This window comes from Leptidea sinapis, chromosome 29 (genome assembly GCF_905404315.1).
Source record: "Leptidea sinapis chromosome 29, ilLepSina1.1, whole genome shotgun sequence".
NCBI classification, from domain to species: domain Eukaryota; kingdom Metazoa; phylum Arthropoda; class Insecta; order Lepidoptera; family Pieridae; genus Leptidea; species Leptidea sinapis.
Window position 1 is genome coordinate 4,527,728 of NC_066293.1, and position 19,634 is coordinate 4,547,361.

At 35.6% G+C, this 19,634-nt stretch overlaps 1 protein-coding gene across 3 annotated transcripts in view; it reads left to right on the forward strand.

Annotated features, from left to right (window-relative positions):
* Positions 1-19,634, forward strand: part of LOC126973588 (uncharacterized) — an 86,714-nt gene that overhangs the window by 39,820 nt on the left and 27,260 nt on the right. For all 3 annotated transcript variants that reach the window (XM_050820911.1, XM_050820914.1, XM_050820912.1), the window contains 4 exons: positions 8,744-8,852; positions 15,342-15,495; positions 17,109-17,211; positions 19,036-19,245. In XM_050820911.1, coding sequence (XP_050676868.1) covers positions 8,744-8,852; positions 15,342-15,495; positions 17,109-17,211; positions 19,036-19,245 — 576 coding nt within the window. The remainder of the gene's footprint in view (positions 1-8,743; positions 8,853-15,341; positions 15,496-17,108; positions 17,212-19,035; positions 19,246-19,634) is intronic.

Below are 19,634 nucleotides of genomic sequence, written 5' to 3' on the forward strand. Positions count from 1 at the left end.
GGGGTATGCAGTTCGGATTATAGCGACGTTCGGATTAGCCTGAGTACGGATTATCGAGGCTCTACTGTAGTTATATTTATCTATCACAGGGAGTGACAATAACATAATATATTGCAACAACACTTGGTCAACATCGTGAAGCTACATCAGTTTGTAAAGGGGCTATGACATGGGGAAAAGAACTGATAAGAAACTTTCAGCCCTATTTTAAATCATAAAACAACTAAGTGTACTTAATATAATAAATTAAGAACAGTAATGTAGCTGTTATAATAGTATACAGTCATATTGACATATTTCATGAAAAGTTAAAAAAAAAAGAATATTCCGGTACCAGACCGCGTCCGATGGTTCAGCCGGGCGAAATCCGACCATGTGTTTAGGATATAAAATACACGTGCCGCCGGTATCTCTTTGACGGCCGCGGGCGGCGCAATTCAAAGGCAGCATTTCTAGCGCTGCTATTCAACTTTTGCACGGCATCATTAGGCGGCGTTTTCGCTTTATGATATTGAAATATTCAAGTTCATTGAATCATTGACCCAGTGACCCAAATCTTCTTGCAGGACGTTTAAATTGGCTCGAAATGAAAAGCCTACTTTTTGACAAAACCAATGCACGGATTTCGTTATTTTTTGGTATGTCGTCAGCTAATATGCTAACAAGTATGTATCTACATTTATTTCATATAAGCTGTTTCCATACTGTATATATAGTAGAAAAAAATTACTGGCAGTCACACTGGTGTGACCACGAGTCGGGAATGCTTTTTGTATGTACAACTATATACCAACCCTAGGTATAAATTTCTAAGAAGACCACTTAATTTCTATTACTATATTGTGCCTTCAAGCAAAGAGCATACTCCTTAAAGGCCGGCAACGAATCTCTTCTTCTCCTCACCACTCCAGAAAAGTGATCACTCGATAGTCTCTTGTCACACCAGAGGAATCACAAGATGCCGAAGATACTTCATCAGATCCTATTCCAACGAAATGCCTTGTATGCCTCTCATAGCAGGAATATTTTACCAAAATACGACACGAATACATTTTTAATGTTGAATTTCTTTGGATATTATTTAAAATATAGAATAAATAAATTTTATTGAGTTTCTCATTTGTAATGCTTGTCTGGTTTTCACGCGTTCATTATAAAAAACAATGTTTTCGGTTCAAAATGTTTCCACTGTTTTGTTGTTTCGAGTTTTGAGTCGATTTTTAATTTAATTTATACAAATCTATTTATACAAAATTTAGCGCGGGGTTTTTGTTTTAGACAAATTATATGGCCACTTACTTGTGTCCTTTAAAACGAGACTCTCGTGCCAGATTTTGGCGAGACAACATGTCCTGAGGATGCCTCGTGTAGAGGCGAAACACGTGTCGAATTGTTTAAAGACAAATATTGGCGCAATTAACACTAAAGAAAACTCAAACCATTTGTATAATTATAGATTTCCGCAAAGTAACGCCTGCTTCAATAAAAAAAAACTATGTTTAAAAATACCGACTTCAAAAACTGAATACCTGGGCCAACTATTGATAGATTTTAAGTCGGTGCCAAGCCCTGAACAAAATAAAAGTTAATATTATAAGCAGCTTACTTACTGTAATTATTAAGGTTGTCTGGCCACGCGTGTAAGTCCGCTTGGGTTATTTTATTCTAGACTAAGCTATCCCGCTCAACGTCACGCGTGGCGAGTGTAGGTACCTACTATAAAATTGGACTAGACACCGACTTCATAGCTATTATTATGTAGCACATACAAATAATAGTATTTTATTAATATTAAAGGTAAAGGTTTGCATAAGAGGTGTATTAAATTAAAATTTTTAGTTATTTGATACTTTTGAGTTTTTGAAGACGGTTTTTTAAACGTACTTTTATTTTTATCTTTTACATTTTAGTGTCAGTTAATAATAATATATTATAATCAACTTTAATGAAAACTCCAAAAAAGCCGTCCACAGAAAACAATTATGTCATCCAGGTAGACGAAAATTTTCATATAAATGTTCATAAAATGAAAAGTACTAAGCCAAACTATGTAAAATTTTAGTGGGACCAAATAGCATTTATTCCCCATCGAACTAATGAAGAATTACGTAAATCGGATCATAAATCACAGATTAATCGGTGTAAATACAAAAAATAATACCGATCGAATTGAGAACCTCATCCTTTCTGAAGTCGGTTAAATAAGCTCGCCAATGAAGTTGCCAAAATATTATAGCTTTTTGTGTTCTATGGTGGAGGATGTATGGGCTAAAACCTTTCGACTCTAGTAATGGACGAAGAAACGAAAATTCTACATTATGGTGGCGAGTTCGATATTCACAGCGAGATAATAAAAAGTTCTATTTTTGAATTAGATTTTAGTTCAACGTTCCAATTTAAATAGTTTTTCTCGCTATGGAGATATTATATTGTTTTAAGTTAGAACTCGGCTCAGTTGTAGGTAAGTAAAGTCTGAGTACGTTCTGTCGAATATGGATCTCAGTCTTAGAGTATACCTACTAGCGTATAGACTACTTGACAGCTGTTTGTCTCTACGCTAGTATTTTGTATGTCAGTTACTCTTAAAAGGATGTTGTTCACAGGATAAAAGACACTGTAAGAGTCCGATGCACTACTCCGGAGTTAGTATAATACTTTCACTCCCACAACGTTATTGTTATTGGTTTTATCCCGTTTTTCGAAAATCGAGTTTTCATCAGATCTCGACGTTATAAGGTCCTAGGAAGCTTCTCTTACTGTGTATGTGTGTGTGTGCAAACCTTTTTTCATTCGTTTTTTTTTTAATAACTTTTAAACGGCTTTACCGATCAATTCCATCTCTTAACATCACAGATCACGTCGATCGCCACAACGCCGGTCAAAATCGTTTTTTTTTAAGTGATCACCGCCGCCCACAATCTCTTGCAACACCAGAGGAACGCCACAAGTTAGGATATTATCCTCACCATCTGCATGTGTGGCGGTCCTCCACAGTGCGGTTTTCAAGGAGCTTTCTTCCACGTACTACAAAGCTGTGGAATGAGCTTCCTTGTGCGGTGTTTCCGGGACGATACGACATGGGTACCTTCAAAAAAAGCGGGTACACCTTCCGTAAATGCCGGCAACGCTCCTGTGATTCCTCTGGTGTTGCAAGAGATTGTGGGCGGCGGTGATCACTTAACAACAGGTGACCCGTACGCTCGTTTGTCCTCCTTATCAATAAAAAAAATGTACAATTTGAAGCGTTTAGGTATGTAATTAGCGGGAAGTTTCAGGGATGGCCTTTAGTGTCAAGCGTTTTCATATTTTTTTATTTGGCACGCGTTTGATTTTGCTTAATCATACAGCCATAATATAATGTTCTTAAAATAAATTCCTTTTTCTTTTTAACTATCTTTTTAAGTACTAATTTCTGTTAAAAACTGTTAGTGCTCGTATTGTAACTGTTTCTCGGTTTGAATGTTAACGTATCGCCACACAGACGGATAAACCGCCGATTGTCATTTCAACGTAAACCGTTTGCTCGAAAGCAGAGATTTAATAGCAAAAGTTACCAATCTCTGTTGTTCTTATTTCTTTTCTTAATAAATTATTTATATGCACCTTCAGCTGGATTTTGAACTCGACTTTACCAGAAGTGTGCTTATCGAAATGGAGGTGTACGAGCATTTCGTTTCCTGCTATTGGGGCAGACTAAGTGGTATTACAAAGCTTATTAAGTAACGAATATAAAGATAGACTATGACACGAATTAGGTTGCCCCAAACTAGGCATATCAAATCAAATCAAAGTCAGTTTATTCACGTAGGTCACGGAAATGACACTTATGAATGTCAAAAACAAAAAAAAATATATTTTTCTTATTGAATCTACCGCTACTTCGTAAAGGGAAGAAGTAGCAATAAACTCATTGCCACTCTTTTATATCAAGATTTACATTTACAAATCATTTCAATTACAATATAATATGTAAAATGTAAAATGATGCAACAAATACACTCAAACGTCAAATAGTCAATGTCTTACACGACGAGTAAGTCAAAAAAAGTAAATGTAAATGCATACAAAAGTTATTGAGTACAGTAGCTGTATCATCCACATACACCATAAATAAATAAAGGTATTCTGTGAGCATTTTATAAGCGATTATAAATAAATAAATATGTATATATCCATAGCATTTAGTATGTACTATGGGTACAAGACAACGATATATTCAATACAATATACTTACTTATACATACATTAATACGAATAAACATCCATGACTCGGAAACGAACATTCATATTCATCATATAATCTAATCTAATTGCACCTACCAGGATTCGATTCGACCTCTAGCTCAGTGGGCAAGTTCATTAACCACTGAACTATATGGGACGTCGATTGGATCAGATAGCATTTTTTGAGTTTCTTGATTATCGCTATCAATATAGCAAAACCAATGGTGGAGTGAAAAAACCCGTTGCCACTCTGGGTGCAAGGAGAGATGCATCTTTTATCATCCCAATAAAATGTTTAAAATAAGCACTTTTAGCCGGACATGGTACATACAGACAAACAAATAAAAATTCTATAAACTACCATTTTGCCTTCGGTATTGCTTGTAGAAAACACTGCAAGTAAAAAAAAATTGAAAGAATTAAAAAAATATTCAACGTATAGTTTTTACTTTGTTACTATTTTTTTTAATGTTATGTTAGTTTGAGTCGCCTGCTAGCGTGCAATAAGCATCAGTTAAAAGTTACTTACTCAATTAACGACCTCAGAAAGCGTTCAATAACACAAAAATTGTCACCTTTTTGCTCTTAATAGTGATTTTCATTATTATAACACTAGAAATAAGGGATTGCTTGTTACCAATTCTAGTAGGCTTCATAAGATACATAATAGCTTTAATGGTAAATGTATACACTTCTATAATAAAGGCCCAGCCACTGTTCAGGCATTATCTATACATAAATTTAAATGTTTTATAAAAAATAAAAAATAAAGTCGTAAATCCCATTACTCCACTGCTGAATATCTAAATGATCAGACAGCCTGGGACTAGATTGTGATTATTTTATAGCGATAGAAATGACTATACAATATTGTATATTTTTATTGAAAAGAGCGCAAATAAAGAATGCTGGGAGAGTTTCTTGCGCCGCTTCTACTCTCTCAGAGCGCCATTTATTTCCGAAGCGGTAGTAGTATCTAGTAGTTATTAGAAATGACATCAAAAAGAATTCTAAAGGAATCAATTTTGAGAAAATAAATGCCTTTTAATAAATGGGCTGGCTCTTTAATTTCTCCACTGATTTTAACCGAGTGGCTGCGATATCTATAATAATAATAATACTTTATTTCATTTTCTTGTACACTCACTGCAAATAACTTAAATTACTAAATGTACAATATTTATTACATAATACCAATTATTTACATCTTTTTATCGCTAATTGTAACAATACATTGAACATTGAAAAACGGTTTTGCAGTGATATTAAAAGAGGTTTTGCAGTGATATTAAAAGACCTCTGACCCCGAAACTAGTTAAAACTGTATCTTCGGGGTCAGTGATTCCTCGACAAATGACAATGACAAACGAAACAAATTAAAAAATTAAATGTGAATGTATGTGTGTGTGTGTGTGTGTAATTCTTAGTGAGTAGGTTACAGTAGACTTTCCGTTTCTGAATATGATAATTGTTTAAGATAAGTGGTGGTTTTCTTTTTTACCTCAAAATTGCTTAGTGTGTAGATAAAAGTCTTCTCATGAATCTTATTGTATAGCTTAGAGGAGAGAGCATCATATTGACGTTTTGCGAAGGCCGTTTTACATTTTATTATGGGACATATTTGGGTGCGGCGTCGTTCAAGAACAGTCACGTTGAGGGGTAGGGTCGCATGTTTTCTTAATACACTCCGAAGAATATATAGTTGCCGGACCGTTAAGACTTGGCATTCTGAGTAAAGGAGGTTGGTAGAGTATCGGATAGGTAATCTTTGGCAATTGCTCGTTGAATTGTATTTATTATTCTTATAAACTTCGACACTGAAAACTGCCAATGTTTATTCCGTCGGTCTGTAGTGACGCTTAGTTGCTTTAATTGTGTTAAATCTAGAACAACTCACACGTAATGTAGACACGGAAACTGCGATAACATTATGTCTAAGTTATTATTTCCTTCTGTGTTTCTACGTGTTTTAATGTAAAAGGTCAATTAAAAATTTCACATTATGGTCTAAATTAATGGCAAAAGCCACACAGGGAGTCATCCCAAAGAATGTTGAGGAGCGGCATTTGATCGCTGGAAATTCAAGGAGTTTGAGAAGACCTATGTCATAAGACAGCCTGTCCTAGGAGCTACCAATACTAATAGCAATAGATAAGTTCATACAAGTTGACTTATGGCCTAAATTATGAGATTAAATTAAGATTTTCTTTTGTAAAAAGGTAAAAAAAGGCTAATTTTATTTTATATAAGTATTTTTATTCATGTATATGGACGGCGACAACAGTGAGGATCTATTTGTACATCAGGGATTGATTTATACATTGAGGACAGATTTATACATGCAGTAAAATTTATATACATACAGAGATTTACATACAGAGATGAATCAAATAAAAAATCAACGATAGTTTTCGACTTTGTTTTGTAAGGAAATATTTGACTTGTAAAATTTTAGATACGTTTTACTTTACTTTGAGTTTCAGAAGCGAAGTAAGCTTTTGAAGTTGTTGTATGAAAATTTATATTTAATACCTGTGAAAAGGGGTGCACTTAGGGGTAGATATATATATATATATATTGGTTTTATGGTAAAAGTATTTATTTACTTTTGGTACTAAACTTATCTATGACACTTGTTAAATAACTATAATTAATGGTTCTACTGGTGAGTACGCGGATCTCTACTATTAATTGGTTAAAATGGTTACTCGGACCAGTCCTGTAATGGTTATAGACAAATGGTTAATGGTAACTAGGACCAGACCGATCAATGGTTACTCTCGTTGCCTTACTAAAGGCAACACATGGTTTTATTACAATTAATTTCATCTACTAATCAATATTTGTAATATAATGCTGTTCGATGGATTTACTTCGACCAACCTGGTTAGAAATTGCTGGTTACTTCGATTTATTAGATCATGTGTATTAAGCAATGGAGTTTTAAAACCATGTTGTAAATAACACGTCGATCAATGTTAATGACTTAAAAATATGAAATAAAAACGTATTTCTAAATGATTTTTAATATGTAGTAATAAAATGATAAGGATTAATATCGTATTTGTGTAAACAGCTTTTTCATTGCTCATTTATAATTGAAAAAATATATATACATGTGCCTTCGCAGAATTTATAACCACATCCCAAACGATATTTAAAAAAAAAAGACAAGCCTTCCCTATTTAAAAGACTTCGTAAAAATTTCTTAGTTTCAAAATGCTTCTACGATTTACCTGAATTTTTTAATTACACTAAGTGTGAGAATTAGTTATAATATGGTCTGTATTTTTAATATCATAAGAATGTATAAGACTTGTTTATTTTACGTATAACATTGCTGTGCCTTTGCAGGGCGTCACATATTGTCTACCCATTAATATACCTACCACCCTACTGTAAAATGTGACATGCAATAAAATATTTTGATTTGATTTGACTTTTTTGTAGACCTGTATAAGATACACAATTCCACGATACATTATTTTATTATATCTCAAAGGGTTTAGATATCATTTTTACTTAAAGCTCGGCTTATTTTTTCCGACACCTCAAACAAATATCGCTAATGTATACAAAAACTTTATAAATTACTAGTGGACCCGACAGACGTTGTCATGTACACACGTCTTAAATTTGAAAAATCGGCCCAGCCGTTAGGAGGAGTTCACTAAAATACACATGAGCAGGAGAATTATATTATATGGACAGAATTGAGAATCTAAACCAATCTCAAATTCACTGAAACATACCAAAAAATCATCAAAATCGGTCCAGCCGTTTAGGACGTAGTTTAATTGTGAATCTAAACCATTCTCGAATCCACCTGAAAACACACACCAATCTCAAATTCACTGGAACCCACAAAAATATCATCAAAATCGGCCCAGCCGCTTAGGAGGTAGTTCAATTGTGAATCTAAACCATCCTCGAATCCCCTTGAACTCACACAAAAAATTTCATCAAAATCGGTCCAGTCGTCTATGAGGAGTTCAGTGACATACACACGCACACAAGAAATATATATATAAAGATATGCTAAAACCTTCCGCGAGAACCACGCTATCCATTGGTTAAAACTGCATGAAAATCGGTGCTGTAGATTATGAGTTTATCGCGAACAGTCTTTGTTTTATAATAATATATTGTGATCTATGAAACTCCCACCACTTTTTAACCGACTTCAAAAAAGGAGGAGGTTTTCAATTCGTCGGTATGTTTTGTTTTTCCACTGGGTGAACCGATTTTGATAATTCTTTTTTATTTAAAAGCTGGTGCTTCCCGTATGGTCCCATTGTAATTAGGTCCAGATCTGACAATGGCATCCATGAGAAAACCATAAAAAACCATGTTTATTGGTAGCCATGTTTCTCTTACCTTTTTTAAGGCCTTTATCTTTAATCGAAAAGGTTCATATCGATCAAATATGTCGATTAAATTTTAACCTAAGCAATTGATAGTTGTATTCATACAAATTCATACAATTTTATATGTTAATGACCATATATTGTATTTCCAGAACGATTCTGCGACGTGACGCTGTATTGCTCGCCGAATTTCGCAGCGCAATTGTCGAACAAGGACACGGAGGCGCAGAATGTGCGCGGGGTGTCCCTCAGGGCTCACAGGTAGGTCCCCTACTGTTCTTATATAGTCATATACTTGATATCTGTCGTGATGATAAGTTATCATGAAAGCAAAAAAGGGGAGCCTCAGTCAGTTTTAGCGGGGAGAAGAATGGAACAGATGACACCTGCATTATCTAATGCAGCTGTGGGGTGTTTAGCATCTGCTAAACACCCCACAGAGAACTCAAAAATGAAGCTTGTGACTCTAGAAAACCAAGACCAAGTAGAGACATACAGTAATGTAGACATCCGGATATTTACTGACGGCAGTAAAATCAATGGAAGGGTTGGTGCAACACTATCTGATAATCTATCTGGGACGGCAATGAAGAAAGGAAGTCCATAAAACTGGCACTCTCCCAATATTGCACCGTCTACCAGTCCGAGCTCTTGGCTATTAGTAGAGCGACTATGGAGGTGCCTAAATGGAAACAATCTACTTTTGGAATATACAGCGATTCCATGGCTGCTCTACAAACTGTGACAAACCCGAATTATCTCTACCCCCTTGCAGGAAAAGCTAGAGATAATATAAGAACCGCATCTCTCCAGAACAAAATGGTTTCCTTGTACTGGATAAAGGCACACGCAGGGCTGGAGGGTAATGAAAGAGCTGACCAGATATTCCGACAGTGTTTCAACTTTATAAAGCGCCAATTCCGCCTCACATGGAGCTTCTTCCATTTGACCGCATACAACGAAGAGCGGCTCGAATTATCGACGATCAAGTCATCTCCGATCGGCCCGACACTCTTTGACACTCGTTCGCCAAATATGGTTGGGATTTCCTCATGGGGTGGCTCTTTTGCAAATTCCGGCAAGACACAACGATTAACACAACGGTGCTTATTTCTTCCATGAAGCAGTAATGTGTGACTTGACAACTTATGTCTCAAGGTGACGAGCACAGTTGTAGTGCCGCTCAGAAATTTTGGGTTTCTCAATAATCCTGAGCCGCACTGCGTTGTAATGGGCAGGGTGTATCAATTAAAATGGATTTCCGACTTCCCCTTTCTTTAACAAAGAAAAATGTCCGTGTTTTCTTTTGTACCCCATGATAAGTATATCACAAAACTCACATTGGCAGTTAAGTTATAATGTTAGATAAGTTATACGTCTAGATAGACTGTCACAGCTGCGAACATTTCGAAATTAATAGCGGCTAACAGTTAACATCTATTTGCCGCAACGCACGCACCTTGAAACAAGGTAACTGCTGTAACAGGTAGGTGCTGCTGTAACATGCAGCTGTCATACACACTACAGTAATAAGCAAGAGCTCTATCTAGAAGTATAAATTAACAAAGGCTTTAATATAATATTAGTTATTTATGCAACTGTTGTGTAATAAGGGGTATTAAAACACGAATGTGGTGATAATAGTATCACATGAGTGTTTTAATACCTAATTATTAACAGTTGCATACAATACTTTATATACACCCAGAATATGAATCCTTTATAAAATAATCTGAAACAGTTAGCTTACTGCTAACATTAAAACAGCCAGTCCTAGTAACCATAATATCATCCAAAGGAGTGTTTATTATGAAAACGGATGATTTGTTGTACTGAATTTCATTACAACACTCGTTTGGATGATGTAATGGTTATTAGGACATTGGGTGTTCTAATTAAGGAAGCCCTATTATAGAATAGATGATTTTATAAATACCAAGATACCTTGGCCAGATGTCGCTCCATCTCGCAATGACAGCTTGACAATACCTTAGGTTCTTGTAAACCGGTGTAGGGCTATGACTAGTTTTTGTATAATATAGTGCAATAGTATAATTATGGATACAACTTTGTATTTTTGTATATTAGAATAATTTATTTTGTGGCGATTCAATGTGAGCCTCGAGATTTTATTGAATAAAGATATTCTGATTCAATGTTGGCAATATGCTGGTTTAGAATCTTAAGGCGACACTAAATGCCAGCGACCTTGAGCGATATGAGTTCACAGCTGCCGGCCCGCCATCTATGTAACAAAGCCAATATTTTCAAAATGCTTGCGTGGAAAACAGTTTATATGCTTACAATCCTCGTTATTCACTACTTATCTGAATAAATGGACATACACAAAAAAGTACAAGCTATAAGAATAACTTTTCTGAGAGAAGTACCAAAAAAATGCGTCACGCCATGCCAAAAAACTTGTTTAACTTCAAAGAAAAGTGGTAGTTCAAAAAGGCTCGGCAGTGTTAATAACCAACAGCAAGCATTAGCAACCTACAAATAAGACTTAAGGATATGTGTAACAGGATTAAGTAGTGTTCATAGCTCGAAATGGTATACTTTCACCACAAAACATAAGTGTAGATAAACATTCATTCACGTTAGTAAGTTTTGGATATTCGAGCTATTGTAAGCTACACGTTCACCTGCACATCAATGCGTAGTTGTCTTCGATAAAACCTGGTAGTTATTAATAGTACCAGACAATACATACTTAAAACCGGCCGACATGTAAGGTGTATCTCCTTATAAGAACTAGGTATTTCTCTCATCCCCCGTTTGGTGCATGCACGACTTCAGGCCATTTGACCGCGTGCAAACGCAACGTTTTATTGAAGTTATAATCTTTAGGCACGTTATGAACAAATGATGAGGGTGAAATTTTAAGATGCGCGCGCATCACTGTTACACAAAAGTAACAGGGAGAATTTGGTTCCTAAAATTTTCTTACGTTTGCGACAATCGTTGTTTTTTTGGTTTCTTCGTCCATTATAAGGACAGGCAAAGGGTCCAAGCCCAAACAGCCGTATTCGTTATTTAATAATTAAAGGCATGAAAGGCATTTATTTTCTGAAAATTGATTCCTCCCTAATTAATTGTCAAAGTCATCTTTGCAAGTTTATTACAATATTGTTCTTTCTACAAGCGTAGAATAGCACGACGAATAAATAATTTTAAGGATTTTTGCTTTGTTACATCAAAGAAGTATAACTTCTTGGCGTGCATACACAGAGCTACATATCAAGTCAATTTCCAAATATGCAATATTTGGGCTTGAGCAGGTTATCAACTGTAAAGTCCTCCATCCTGTAGATGGAGCCACAACCTGAGAGATGAACAAGATTTACGAGCCATATGTCAAACAAACAAACAAAAATACTTTATTTCGTAGGTAAATTGCATTTGAAATATGTCACAAATAAAATTTGAAAAACAAAATTTTATGAACGATGCAGGATCCGAACCCACGACCTCCGGCGTTCCGTGCCACAGCCTGAGAGTTGAACAAAGCAAACACAGTTTTATCGCGGTACTCGAACGGTTAGCTCAGTTGGTTAGAGCACCGGCACGGAACGCCGGAGGCAGTGGGTTCGAATCCCGCATCGTTCATAAAATTTTGTTTTTCAAATTTTTTTTTGTGTTAAAATCCTAGAAGTGAGGGTTATCACTTTAAAAAAATAACATAACATATTGTTGAAATATGCAATTTTTTCATACAGCTCGTCCGGAAGGCTGATTTCCTTACAGAAGAACGAGCAAGAAACTCTAAGGTTGCTCTTTTCAAAACAGAATGATATTACAAGTTCTTATTTTCAAATTAATTTTACATATAATTTCAATTACAATAAATGCAAAGTGATGCAACAAAATACACAAACGTCAATTACTAAATGCCTTACACGAGTAAGTAAAAAAAAATGTATATGCATTCATACATATAGTAAAAAACGGTTATTTCAATATTACAAACAGACACTCCAATTTTATTTATATCTATAACCGCATATAGAGGAGTAGGTACGAAGTTGTTATTGCTAGGACTTCTTAATAAACTAGGCACATACAGACAGTAGGTTTGTGTGAAACAGACATAAAAACTGGTGCTTAAATAGCCGTATTGCTGGAAAGTATGTATGTAGTCTACACTATGACAATAATCTATTAGTACATGGCTGAGCTCTAACTCCTAAGTTTCCCTGTGTTTAGAATCAGGATTCTATGGTTTAAACATTCGCCACATAACATGTCATCGCACCCTGAATAAAAAACCGTTCTAACTGACAAATTTCAACAAAAGAACACAGGCTAAAATCAAACTAAAAATACACTTCTTTTAATATTTTACAACAGTGCTTATTTAAAACTTAACCTTTTATCAAAATAGTTCACAGTTTTTCACATAAGTATCTTCACCTATTGTTATTCCAAATTAAAATTTTATGCTTTCGGGTTTTAATTTTAAAAAACACATGAAATGTAACTGTTGATATATTCCGTAAACAATAGACGAATATCTAAAGCTCGCCATATAAAAACACGTTAATTAACCATTTTTTTTACTATTCATAACACCTCTGTATAGGCTTCGACGCTTCTTATGTATATTTTTTGTGTGATAAGATTGGGCGGGGCGGTTTTCCAGTGCATGGATTGAGCTATAAATATATAATTAAATATAATATTATTTTTTAAAGTTATTAATATGCGTGTTACTATTTACTATACTAATATATATACAATATAGGTGATTATTTGGTAGAAAATTAACCTTAATTGTATTTACCAACGATTTATTATACCTAAGTTTTACTATTGTTAATATTTCGAATCTAAAATAATTTAAAAACAAATAACGGTTCGCTAAATATTCCATTATAATTACAATATATGTAAAGGCGATAGGGTTAGGTAAATAGGCCTTCATTAGGACTGGCCACGGAGACTCACTCGGGCGTATAAGCGGAGAACAGGATAAAAGTCCGATATCAGTAATAAAATCACATTTTTTTATGAAAATATGGGTCGAGATGAGCAGGACGTTCAGGATGGTCATTGATACGCCCTACCCATTACAATGCAGTGCCGCTCAGGATTCTTGAAAAGCCCTGAATTCTGAGCGGCACTACAATTGCGCTCGTCATCTTGAGACATAAGATGTGAAGTCTCATTTGACCAGTAATTTCACTAGCTACGGCACCCGCCAGACCGAAACACAGTAAAGATTACGTTACTGTTTCGCGGCAGAAATAGGCGCCATTGTGGTACCCATAATGTAGCACGTACACTTAAGTCCAAAAATCAATACCGCAATAATAAAAATTTAAATAGTCACTTTCACTTTCGAAATCAATAAGAATTAACAACAATTATTCGAAACCGTGGTGCGTTCACCATGACGGTTAGACATTGAATGCCGCCCACTTGGCTGTGCTGACAGTTGTCAAATCTAGTTCCGTATTCTGACATTTTGAATGCTCCGTCATATGCATTATTTTCTTACTACTTTTTATTCTTTAGTATAATTTTTGATTGATTGGTTAAGTTTTGATTGATTTCCGTTTCTGAAAACAATTTTCTCGAAATAGCGCAGTTGTATCAGAATAACTGTACCTAACCTCAAACATAACCTTCAGGCACAAATACGGAGCGGTGAGTTTTTATGTAATGAAGTGGTAAAAATATATTTTTATCGCATTCAACTATTTCGCTGCAATCGCTCAGCTTTGACTGTGGCTCGCAAGCCTTACGCTGTGTTGTATATTTATTACATCGCATAATTTTATAATTATTATAATTAGTGTAACTTTATTTGTTTAATGTTGTATATTTAGCAAGTGGTAAATAAATGTTAGCAGCGGATTAATGGAGGCGTTACACCTTGATTGTTATCGTCGAAAATGACTACAAATTATGAAATTAACATGAGTGGTGAACAACCTTTTTCAACTCACATTTCGTAATAATAATTACTTTAATTATTCACTCAATACAAATTTCATACTGGTCCTTCGGTGATGATCTTGTGTAGTGATATCTGGTCGTGTATCTCGAACCAAACGAGTCAACTTTACTGCCACAATATATGTAATATAACAGTCAGCGGTCTCTCGAACGGTTAACTCAGTTGGGAAAACACTCGCATGGAACGCGAGAGTTCGCGGGTTCGAGTCCCGCATCGTTCATAAATTTTTTTTGTCAGTTTTAAGCGTGTATTGTATTTTTAGTGATTGACGTTGATGATCAATCTGTTGATTTAATGTCAGTAAGTTAAGTAAGTTCCTTATGATCTTCTACCGAAGGATATCCCTCGCCCCATCAACATCCCTTTTATTCTTACTTTATGCCATTCCCCTTTCAAAAAGATTTTTTACCAATTTATCTCCCGCAATAATATTAAATTGTAATTTCTATCCTCGATACTTTCTACGCTTCTATTAGGCACATATTCCCACTTACATTCACACATTTCTCCCTTAAACTTAGATTAGATACTAACAAGGTAGTTAATATTATGGGTGTTTATTACTAACCGTACTAACTCTTGTTGCCTATTCTTCAGTTCACAAAAAAAAAACCACAGCCATATCAACCGATCATTTCCTTTTAAATCACCTCTTTATATACTTCAATAATAAAAATACTCTACACCTTGACGTTGGCCAAATTGTCGACATTCAGTCGACGGAGCCAGTTAATATAAAAAAGATATGTCAGTAAGGTATTGTTGAGTGTGAGTATAAATTTCAGAGTGGTCTTGGCGGCGTGCTCCGAGCTGCTCGGTGCGTTGCTCGGAGCGCACGAGGCTCAAGGCGAACCCGTGCTCGTAATAGACGGCGCCGAGCCGAGGCACCTGCGCGCGCTGCTCGACTATATGTACACCGGCGAGATGAACGTGCACCACGTGAGTCAACCAGTCCCAGGCCTAAGGGTATTCATAACACGACCTGTATAGCCGAGTGGTTAGCGATCCTACCTACTAAGCTAGCGGTCCCGGGTTAGAATCCCGGTAGGTGCAAGCATTTATGTGATGAATATGGATGTTTGTTTCCGAGTCATGGATGTTTAAATGTATTTATGTATGTTTATATGAATTTATGTATGTTTAAGTAAGTATATTGTATTAAATATATCATTGTCTTGTAACCCATAACGCAGGCTATATATGCTTAACTTGGGGCAAGATAATTTGTGTAAAAAGTGTGTCAATATTATTATTATTATTATTATATAAGAGACGACTTACGGCCGTTCCCAATGTACTACTTATTTTTATGGAATAGGAGGACAAACGAGCGTACGGGTCACCTGGTGTTAAGTGATCACCGCCGCCCACATTCTCTTGCAACACAAGAGGAATCACTAGAGCGTTGTCGGCCTTTAAGGAAGGTGTACGCGCTTTATTTGAAGGTACCCATGTCGTATCGTCCCGGAACAAGGAAGCTCATTCCACAGCTTTATAGTACGTGGAAGAAAGCTCCTTGAAAACCGCACTGTGGTGGACCGCCACACATCCAGATGGTGGGGATGATATCCTAACTTGTGGCGTGTCGTCCGAAGGTGGAATAAAAAATTTATTTTAATTAAAAAGAATTAAACAGCTCTTCGGAACACGTGATAAATGCTATCTAGAGATAGAGATAAATTACTACCTTCTACTGTCAGTAATTAGCTGTCAATAATCTGAAGCTGTCCCAATATACCCGATAAGTCATTCTTATCGCCTTATATTGGGACGCGTGAATTGTAATTTCCATACAAACTTCTATCGCTGGTAAACTATGCGTCCTCCCATTGACAGACAGCGTGTACCGATAAGTTTATTGGGACAGAAAAGTCAACGATAGTTACGATTTTTATCTCAAGTAGGCCACCACCGGAGATAGGTGGAATATTAATAATATTAAAAAATATATAGTAAAAATAATAGCGGCCGTAAGAGCATTTACCAATGGCTCTTTTCCGCAGGATGCCGGCTAGATTATGGGTACCACAACGGCACCTTTGTCTGCCATGAAGTAGTTATGTATCAGCATTACTGTGTTTCGGTCAGAAGGGCGCCGTAGCTAGTGAAATTACTGGGCAAATGAGACTTAGCATCATGTCGCAAGGTGACGAGCGCAATTGTAGTGCCGCTCAAAACTTTTGGGTTTTTTAATAATCCTGAGCAGCACTGCATTGTAATAGGCAGGGCGTATCAATTACCATCAGCTGAACGTCCCGCTCGCATCGTCCTTTATTTACATAAAAAAAGAGCTTGCACGGCTTAGACGGCAACCGTAGCATATTGTGAAAAGGCACTACGGGTGCCATATTTTATAAAAAGTGGACTGTTTCGAAAAAAACTAAAGCTAAATTAGTTTCTTACCACTTGTTCTTATTAGCTCAACCCTTTACGAAGTGGCGGTAAATTTAACAAGATAATTATTTTTTTGAAATTCATATCGTGTCATTTCCGTGACCTCCATGAATAAGGTGATTTTGATTTGATTTGATAAAGTGTACGTAACATTTCAGTCACAGCTGGCCGGTCTCCTGAAAACCGCAGAAGAGCTCCGGATAAAGGGATTATCAGACATAAGGTGGAACAATAAGGATGAACCGCCCGATTGTTCCTCAGGTAAATTATTTTATCTACACCCATGTCCTAATAACGATTACATCATCCAAACGAGTGTTGTAATAAAATTCAGTACAACATTACAACACTCGTTTGGTTGATGTAATGGTTACTGGGACTGGCTGTTTTAATGTTAGCAGTATGCTAACTGTTTCAGAATATTTTATAGAGGATTCTTAAACAGGATTTTAATACCACTTATTACACAACAGTTGCATAAATAACTAATATTATACTAACTGACCCGATAAACGCTTTTTTTTATGGAATAGGAGGACAAACGATCGTACGGGTCACCTGTTGTTAAGTGATCACCGCCGCCCACAATCTCTTGCAACACCAGAGGAATCACAGGAGTGTTGCCGGCCTTTGAGGAAGGTGTACGCGCTTTTCTTAAAGGTACCCATGTGGTATCGTCCCGGAAATACCGCACAAGGAAGTTCATTCCACAAGTTTGTAGTACGTGGAAGAAAGCTCCTTGAAAACCGCACTGTGGAGGATTGTAACATATCCAGATGGTGGGGATGATATCCTAACTGTTTTCTGTCAATAGAAAAAAAATATGTAAGTATTAGGGAATACGGTAGTCTTAAAGTCATTGGAAATGTATACCTAATGAAAGTTAATGAGTTAAAAATAATACAAAAACTTATTTCTGAATTATTTTATAAAACGTGGTAATAAAAAGGATAATGATTATAAATTAGTATTAATTAGTAAAAATGATGAGGATAATATCGTATTTGTGTAAAGAGCATTACTAACTTACTGCTACGGCTTTACAGATTAACTTGTTATACAGTTATACCTCAGAAGAAACCAAGAATATAAAAAACTGTTTACTATATGGCTGACAACACTATCAATGTACAATGATAATTTTGAAGTTTTTCGAACATTTTGCATAATAGAATAGAATAGAAACACTTTATTAGCAATAAATAAAACACATAAAAACACAACTACTTACAATATTAATTAAAATCTTAAAATACTAAATTAAATACCGTAAAAATATTATAAAGATTAAAAATAAAGTAATAAAAAAACAGTGTGTGCGTGATTCCCTGCTAAAAGGAGCTGACTCAGTATATTGTTGGTCAGTGCAGAAGACACCAACACAACACTGGTTTTCAGCAGCCCCCCTCGTGACATTTGGAGTAGACGGTTGCATTAGTCTTCCCATATTCTCGGTTCGTTCTCAGGTTTAACTTTATTCAAAGTTTCTTTGTAAGGCCGATAAGGTTTTTGTCTAAAAGATCGTACCTACTTGCCAAGTGACAGGCAACTACAAAGTACCTTGACACTTCTAATGTCGGCATACCGATTAGAATTTGAATTTTTTTTAATAAGCAGATACTGGCTATTACTAAGAATATAATATCTAGATGACCAGACACCTCGATAATACTTTTTATATTTATAAATGTGCGCGTTATCTAGTTTAATATTTAAAAAAGAGACGAATTTTGAACCTCCTCTTTTTTGAAGTCGGTTAAAAAAAAGAATTATCAGAATCGGTTCACCCAGTCGAAAGTTCGGAGGTAACAAACATAAAAAACACTAAATAGCTAATGCCAGGCGTGGCTGGCTGTTTACGATTTGTCAATTAAAATCGGTTACAGTTACAATAATATATTCGCTTTAATTTTCTATCTCTCTTGCACGCTTGTTCTTCTATACGGTATTGTAAGCCTATTGGGCTGGTGACCTGATTAAGGTAGCCCAAGGTCGGTCGTTATAGATGCCTTTGAGGGACGCCTGTGACGGTCGCTGTCGGGCTGATGATGATGACTGTATCTGAAGAAGAAACTAATACTTCAGGTGCGGTGACCACGACGCAATCAAACAAGAACAACCGCATCGATAAACATGAGGAGAGAGTGTTGAATACAGAGCTGAAGATGTGCAGCACGACCCTCGACACGAAGTTGGCGAGGATCAACGCGTGCGAGGACAAGGAGGTGGTGCCTCAGGTCACTCAGGTGAAGCAGGACGATGACAGTGTAGTGAAGGAGAAGTTTAATTTGAATGGTGAGTGTTGAGCAATCAATAATTAATGTTAGTGTTTAAATAGTTGCTCAAACAATCAATTGTTTATTGGCATTTTATAAATAGTTATTCAATAAATTGTTCGCTTATTGCCAATCGTTATTAATAGATTAAAAGCCAATCGTTTATTGAATCAATTTTTTATTGGCATTCTATAAATAGTTACTTATTCATTCAATTGTCTATTGGCATTCTATGAATACTTATTTATTGAATCAATTTTTTATTGGCATTCTATGAATAGGTACTAATTCATTGAATTGTTAATTGGCATTCTATAAATACTTATTTATTGAGTCAATTTTTTATTGGCATTCTATAAATACTTATTTATTGAGTCAATTTTTTATTGGCATTCTATAAATACTTAT